We start from the raw sequence: 8697 nt of genomic DNA on the forward strand, positions 1-8697 counted from the left end.
GAGTGACTTGACTAACGACACTAACAACTCACGTGACAAGAAAATGACAAACGAGTCACGTGACTAGCGACTCTCTTGAGTCACTTGAATAACGACACTAATGACTCACATGGCTAACAACACTAACAACATACGTGACTCGCGATTGACAAACAAGTCACGTGACTAGCGACTCACTTGAGTCACGTGACTAACAACACTAACAACACACGAAACTAGCGATTGACAAACGAGTCTCGCGACTCACTTGATTCACGTGGCTAACGACACTAACAACTCATGTGGTTAAGGACTAACTCACGTGACTAGTGACTCACTTAAGTCACTTGACTAACGACATTAACGTCTCAAGTGGCTATCGACATTAACAACTCACGTGGTTAAAGACACTAACGACTCACTTGACCATCGACTGACGTGTGAAAGAATGTTGAGGTGTCTCCTGGACAAACGTCCTGTTTGTTTGACCTACACTACTACATCAGCAGCATCTACGACGACGTGGGTTTACATTGGAGCTAGATTAGAGACTGCTGAGGCTTTGAGAATCATATATTCTATTTACCACTTCTGAGGACGCCACTGGTTTTCACTTCAAACGCTCACATATCAGTGATCCATCAAAGAGAGGAGGAAAGTGTGTCAATGCAGCAGGAAATCTAATTAACACCAGAGAAAATAGCAAAGTCGTAAACAAGTTCAGCATATGTTAAACTTAATATAATCCTATTAATGAGAGTTACGTAAAGAAAAAGTAGGCCAATGAACTACAGTGTCATTAGGCTGCAAACGAATGAACCACCGCATTATATTATGGTCTGTAATTATGCCTGAATATGGAGAACCATGATGTAGAAATTAAACAATACACATATTCTATTGTACTGAAGGAACAAGTTTGATTTTATTTGAATTTATTAACTGACATTTGTTTCTGAAATTTGTCTTGCGTCCCAAAATGTACATTGTTTCACATACATGAGAAAACACAACATTACTTAAACCCCACATACGTCTACATCAGCGTCTCTGGTGTAACGCTGGTTTTATTTAATACGTGTTTTGTTTGCATTGTTAAGGCTGCTTATGGTTTGTATACTTTCTTGTCTAAACTGGGTGATGAATGTTATTTTTGAATATTTATGATGAAACTCAATCACACGACTGACTACTGACCCCTAGTGGACAGAAGAGGTGACATTTATCTTTTGTAGATCAACGACAGAGAAGATGAGCTATGAAATATAAAAAAACAAACTGGACTGAATGCTTTCTGTTCATTTCAATTCATCGGTCGACCTTCCTATAAATCAGTGTGTGTGTGTGTGTGTGTGTGTGTGTGTGTGTGTGTGTGTGTGTGTCAACAGAGTGACTCAACAGCAAAAGATTTGACTTCAAACAGAAGAAGAATTTAGAGCCGTGAGTCACATATTTAATATTCAGATTAATGTTTAGTGTTTTACAAGTTAAAGTCCTGCATCCAGTAAGAAGTACACAAGTATGAGTAGTATTACAATGTACACAACGTACCACAAGTACAAGTACTCATAATGCAGAATGGTTCATTACACAATCATTTATTTATTGTGTTCTACTTATTGATGCACTAATGTGTTCATCACTTTACTCACGTTATGTATTACAAGGTACATCTTATGAATTCCCCCCCGAGGATCAATGAAGTTTAATCTTAATCTAGAATATGACATCATCATTTATTTCTTGATTGCGTTTTGTGATTATTGATCTCAACGTGAAAATTCACTCAAATGATAAAATAAATGTAGTAAAAAGTAGAATACAGCCCTCTGATGTGTAGTAGTAGAAGTATAAAGTAGCACACAATTGAAGTACTGTGGATATTGATTATATACACAATTGTTAATAATTACTAAAATGATTGAAATGATTGTTATTATTGTCATTTTGTTAATATTATAGTTGTTTAGTGGATAACAGTGGATAGTGGATTTAGTGTTGTCTAAAGGATAAATATGAGGTGATTGTTGGTTTAATAAAACATGAAGTTTGTATATTAAAACATAGATCCTGACATTTCACCTCTTTGACTTGTACTTCTACATCTGGAGCAATAATTAATTTCATCTTCAGAGTTTTATTAGATATGAACGTCTCGTCACTTCCTCTGTGCGTCTTGTTTCCTCCAGCAGAGGGCGCTGAAACCAAACCTCATGTTGACTGAAGCTCAAGTCACTTAAATCAAATACCACTGTGTACAAATACTCTGTTACAAGTACAAGTCCAGCTTTGAAAACATGTGAGTACAATCAATAAAATGTACTTAAAGTATGATGGTATAACATGTTATACTGTAGTATTCATCCCATCATTATAGTATTATGACTCATCAGAGCTGGAGCTCTTTGAACTATAAATCATGATGTTATGGATCAATCTGCTGATTGATTTCTTCTTTAATCAGTTGATTGCTTTATACAAATTAAAAAATTCAAATAATTTATAACAAAATAATAATAAGTTCTATTTTTTCTTCTCTATGTTTTGTCAGAATATAAATACTTTGAGTATTATATATTATATTTAATATACATATTACATATAAGTACATATTTTGAGTACTTTAAGTACATTTCACTAAAAATACTTTAACATGGTTTTGCTGCTTAAAGTACACACTGTTTGTTTAAAGCCTGGAATACATCAAGTCCCCCCCCCCCCCCCCCCTCGCTCTGTGACTACTGTCACAGAGCGAGTACTCAGAGGTCCGTACTGCTCTATACCTTCATCTCCAGACGGGACGTCCTGTCTGTGTCTGAGGGAGGGGCTTGATCTCAGGACCCCCCCCCCCCAGGGACAGCAGTGAGACACTTTGTTTCCTGCCTTCATTGTTCCAGATGAGCAGGAAGGATGAGCGACGCAGAGCTACCACGACCACCGTCCTCCTCCTCTCTCTGTTCCTGTGACGGGTCGAGAAGATTAACCATGAAATCTACTGTACAACAGTACATAACAGTGTGTATATATATATATATATATATATATACATATATATATATATATATATATGTATATATATAAATAAAAGAAGCAGCGAGTCCCAAAACTCACCAAAAGACGGCAAGAACATGTAAAGTATCTAAATAAACAGAGAGAGTTCAATGGTTTGAGTCTATTTCATTGAGTTTGAGTGAATTTGAGTTCCTGCTGCTGTTAAACAGTTAATCAGTGTTTATGTCTGGGGCTTTTATTGTGAAAGGTAAGGACAGAAGAAGTGGATCTAACACAGTTTGCTCTCTTGGCTCTTATGTCACTTTTTTTGCGGCGTAATATTATGTCCCAACATGGATCGCCATGACATTTGGTAGCTTTGGTTTAAAAGATATTACTACATAGATACACCGCGTTCATGTATGTCATCACATGATGTGGTGACTTGAAGGTTTCTCGTCTACCGGCCTCTGAGTGAGGACTTCCTCTCTCGCTGGTTTTCGGACCGTCGGCTGCAGCCGGACGAGCTTCTCAGCCCCGGTGAGAGGACAGAAGAGGACCAGGACCGGTCCACCTGAAGGACTTCATCTCCTCTCCGCGTCTTCACGCCTCCTCTGCTGGAAACAGCCGCTGCCTTGTGTGGGATTGTGAAGGTCAGGTAATCTGGAAGCAGACAGAGATTAGAAAGAGAAGTGTGGCTCAGGTTAACCACAGTGTGGTTCTACTGAAGCATTCATTGTGAGTCGTTTCCTTTTCACTCGCCTCAGATCAGAGCAGCTTAGGAAACCAAACCAGAACAATGCTCCTTTTGTTTCTGTGAACTTCAGCATCATAACTTCCTCCTTTTTTCAGAAAGCAAGAACAATAAATCACCACACCTCACTTTTTAACACTCTATGATCAATAAGTAACAATAACCAGCAACAAACAAACTATCAGTTCAAATATCAGGTTGATGTATCAGGACCAGACGGATTCTGTATCCTCACACAAAGTCTACAGATGAACAGATTTCCACTGTGAGTCCTCCTCGTAACAAGGTCTCTGTGTAGTCAACTGTCAACTCAAATAAAGAAATATCAATTATATCTTCACAATCATTAGTCTCAGTTTTCACATTGAACTGGATGGATTATAAATAACACATAGAAATACATAAATACATGATCTTCTCATCTCAAGTAAAATAAAGCTGATTAAAGAAGAACTGACAAACAGAAAGATTCTGAAAAATGTGACTCTTAATATAAAGTCATTCATTTTAGAAAAATGTATTTCACTGAATTGTTCTGCAGCTTTAAATTCACTTCATTCAGGTGTGAAGTGATGCCAATCAAAAAAACATGATATTATATTTATATTATATTATCTTCTAACAAGATAAATGTGTGATCATGGACTCTATCTGTTATTAAACCACTAGTTTCAGCTCTATTCTCTCTGTTAACATCATAGTTGGTCATGAATGAATGTGTTATGATTCTGATCATATTGAGCTCTGAGGTTTATTTTCTGTGTCTTCATTTCAGATGTGAGTCGGTACGTTTGATCTAAAGAGTCTTTGTCTCGTAGTAACGCTTCACATTACCGCTTTAATAATCGTCTCAGTCTCCGAACACATGAGACACGCTGGTGTTAAACTGTCCATGTGAAGAATGAACCTATGAGAGTCTGTTCATTGTTGGTTAAAGACTCTGGTCTCTCTGGTCTCTCTGGTGTCTCTGGTGTCTCTGGTGTCTCTGGTCTCTGACCACTTCTCTCTCTTTGGAGAACGTCATGTGAAACAACTTCTCTGACTCACGTCATAATCCTCCTCGTTCTCGTTCCTCGTCTCCTCGTGTGTCTTCATCTCACTCGAGTCAGGAAACGTGTCAGAATACTCGCATTTGATTGGCTGAGCTGCATCACGTGATGTGATTTACGCCGCTGACCGAGTGCCGTAAAGGTTGAAAAAGCTGCGCCGGTTAAAATAAAAGCGCTCCGTCAAAATGTAATAATTCTCAATTATCTATCGGTTTAATATGGAAGTCCATTCCTGCAGCAAAAAAAACAAAAAGGTAAAAAAAAAATAAAAAATCTATTTTTTGTTTTTCATTTATTTATTTTTGCTGACGGAAAAAAAGTAAAAAAAAATATCTATTTTTTGTTTTTCATTTATTTATTTTTGCTGACGGAAAAAAGTAAAAAAATAAATATTTTATGCAGAAACGGGCTTCCATAGATTTAGGTCCTGGGTCCGGATACAACGGCGTCTGGGTCCGGACCGCGGTCCGTCTATTAGTGACCCCTGGAACAGAATACATAAATAATATACATTTACTGTCCATCAGGGTCACGTTGGTCTTTGTCTCACCAAACACAAAACAACATGAAGAGCAGAAAAGCATCTGGTGAATCAAACACGAGGTCATATTACACATTAAGAGCTCATGACACTTTACTGTAAAAAGGTAAATTACTTCTTGTTTTTAACACATTAGGCTTTAAAGCATTTAGGAAATACAGTAGTTTTACTAAATCTATAGTAAAACCGGTTTCCTCCGCGTTTCCTCCTGGTTAAATGTCAGCAGGTGGTTGTTTGATTGATGTGTTTCAGGGGAAGTGAGGACGTCTGTCTGGGTTTAACTACGACCACATGTTTACATTTAACTGAGTCTTTATGAGTTCGTGGACTGATTTGGTTTAAGTGGCAGCAGGTTGAGGTTAGTGAAATATGAATGTGATCACGAGTGTCTGAACGCAGTAATAAAGCTGTACGTACGATGGAAGTATTCAGATCCTTCACTTGACTAAAAGTACCATTATAAGGTGAAAATACTTCATATTTCTGCTGCATTGAAGCTCCTTTATATCCTGTTTAGTTTAATCTCCATCAACGCTTCGTCTTCTATGAGGTCATCATGATGGCAGCGTCTGTCCTGAGAGAACCTCTGGACAGGGAGGAGCTAAAGCTGTCAGACAAATGTAGTAAAAAGTACAACATGTACCTCTGAGAAGTATAAAGTACAGTACAGTACCTGCGTGTGAAGAGACGGCCGCAGTACGTTCACACTGTGACTCTGAGGTACAGCAGCGCTTCGGGGCCTCGGGGGCGGAGTCAGTGGAAAGAGCTCGGCTAGTGGAAACCACAGAGCGGCTATAAACAGAGAGCCGAAGCGTGTCGAGAGCGACACACCCAGTCCTGCTGCAGACGTCCCACCGACACACAGGGTCAGAGTCAAACTCATGTTTATTACAGAGCGCTCAAAAATACTGCGCCATATAAATATTACAAAATACAATGAATAATACTGCGTCAGCATACTTGAACTTCAAAACAAACAGATGGGCTGAAAACACAGACAGACGTCTGATGAAACAAATTAAAACAAGTTAAAACAAGTTGAAACTAATTAAAACAAGTTAAAACAAGTTGAAACAAGTTGAAGCAAGTTGAAACAAGTTAAAACAAGTTGAAGCAAGTTGAAACAAGTTAAAACAAGTTAAAACAAGTTGAAACAAGTTGAAACAAGTTAAAACAAGTTGAAGCAAGTTGAAACAAGTTGAAACAAGTTAAAACAAATTAAAACAAGTTGAAACAAGTTAAAACAAGTTAAAACAAGTTAAAACAAATTAAAACAAGTTGAAACAAGTTGAAACAAGTTAAAACAAGTTAAAACAAGTTAAAACAAGTTGAAACAAATTAAAACAAGTTGAAGCAAGTTGAAACATGTCTGATGATCAAATCAAATCAAATCAGAAACTCTGAGGTTTGATTTTAAGGCTTTAGCTGAGCGGATCGATACCACAGTTTCATATGAAGCTACAGCCAGAGACGGGCTAGCTTAGCTTAGCTTAGCTTAGCTTAGCATGAACATTGGCGACAGAGGGAAACAGCTAGCCTCGTTTTTTCTCATCCGTCTCCCCTTGTTTCCCGTCTTCATGCTAAGCTACGCTAACAGACAGACGTCGTCTCATCTAACCGTAAACAAAGAGAATAATCACAACAGCCTTTGTTGAAGAGTCACGACTGTGTAGAAGATCCCAGAACATACAGACAGCTGACTGAAGCATTTTAAAATGTTAAACACTGAACAGTGTCCTCAGCTGGTCTCTGACCGGTGTGTAGTGTGTGTAGTGTGTAGTATGTAGGTGTGTAGTATGTAGGTGTGTAGTGTGTGTAGTGTGTAGTATGTAGGTGTGTAGTGTGTGTAGTGTGTAGTATGTAGGTGTGTAGTGTGTGTAGTGTGTAGTATGTAGGTGTGTAGTGTGTAGTGTGTAGTATGTAGGTGTGTAGTGTGTGTAGTGTGTAGTATGTAGGTGTGTAGTGTGTGTAGTGTGTAGTATGTAGGTGTGTAGTGTGTGTAGTGTGTAGTATGTAGGTGTGTAGTGTGTGTAGTGTGTAGTATGTAGGTGTGTAGTGTGTGTAGTGTGTAGTATGTAGGTGTGTAGTGTGTGTAGTGTGTAGTATGTAGGTGTGTAGTGTGTAGTGTGTAGTATGTAGGTGTGTAGTGTGTGTAGTGTGTAGTATGTAGGTGTGTAGTGTGTGTAGTGTGTAGTATGTAGGTGTGTAGTGTGTGTAGTGTGTAGTATGTAGGTGTGTAGTGTAGTTCAATGAGAGTCAGAACAGTGAAGCTATGGAAGCTATGAAATAAATGAAGCTGAGAGGAGATGGTTCTCTGCAGGTTCTTCACTGTGACACACACACACACACACACACACACACACACACACACACACACACACACACACAGTTCACAGCTGCTGTAGAGGTTTAAAGTGGAGCGATGAATGTTGAACTGCTAGAATGCAAAGAAAGAATAAATGACATCGTCTCACTTGTTCTCCATAGAGTAATAGAATGAGATCAGTGAGCTGAGATGATGACGTAGATCTGCGGGGTCGTTTTCTAGAAGAGACAGAATATTAACGAGTACGTTCGTCTGAACGCTCGCTGCAGATCAAAGGAACGAGACTTCATGAAACAGCTGCGGTTGTTTCCAGACTGGATTCTGTTCAAGCGGATGATTCTCAACAGAAGCCGCTCTCCTCTCTGACAAACCCTCGCTGCTCTACGAGGGCGGAGTCTCAGGCTGTTTACAGGCCAGAAAGACGGCGAGGCAGCAGAACAGCTTTTAAACACTCGACCGCGTCCTCCGGTCTGGAGTCGGTCCGGCTGCTTCGGGTCGATTGTCTCAACGCACGTCTCGGGCAGGACGTGTGTCTTCGGACGCAGCAGACGTCCTCACTGGACCCTCCTTCATTCAGTCCACTGAGAGTCCATCTTAGCCACCAGCAGTCTGAGAGAGTCTCCTGAAGACCGGATCAGTTCTCTACCGCTTCAATGAAGACACAGAGGACCGTCAGCACACAGACACACACACACACACACACACACACACACACACACACAGACAGACACACAGACCAACTATCCCAGACGTGTACTTTAATACTCACACGTTGTACTCCATCCCGACCACGCTGACGCCGTTGACGGCCAGGATGCGGTCTCCGGTCCTCAGCTTGTGACAGTGAGCGGCGGGAGAGTCTGGAACCACCGACTTCACGTAAACACCGCTCATTCTCAGCTGACTCCTCTACAAACACACATTTAGAGACAAACAGCAGCCGGAGATGTAACCAAATACTCCTCTGTGTATATATATATATATATATATATATATATATATATATATATATATAATACTTCAACTATCGGAGGGATCGACATGAAAGACAGACATT

At 39.6% G+C, this 8697-nt stretch overlaps 1 protein-coding gene across 1 annotated transcript in view; it reads right to left on the reverse strand.

The window, feature by feature from the left end:
* Positions 1–6181: 6181 nt before the first annotated feature.
* radil2a (Ras association and DIL domains 2a) overlaps positions 6182–8697 on the reverse strand; it is a 19656-nt gene continuing 17140 nt past the window's right edge. Inside the window, exons 15-16 of the mRNA XM_068725619.1 lie at positions 8410–8549; positions 6182–8288 (exon numbers count right to left, since the gene is read on the reverse strand). Of these exons, the coding sequence (XP_068581720.1) occupies positions 8210–8288; positions 8410–8549 (219 nt within the window). The 3' untranslated portion in view covers positions 6182–8209. The remainder of the gene's footprint in view (positions 8289–8409; positions 8550–8697) is intronic.

This window comes from Cebidichthys violaceus, unplaced genomic scaffold (assembly GCF_023349555.1).
Source record: "Cebidichthys violaceus isolate CVI_PGR_0920_01 unplaced genomic scaffold, fCebVio1.0.p SCAF_36, whole genome shotgun sequence".
NCBI classification, from domain to species: Eukaryota; Metazoa; Chordata; class Actinopteri; order Perciformes; family Stichaeidae; genus Cebidichthys; species Cebidichthys violaceus.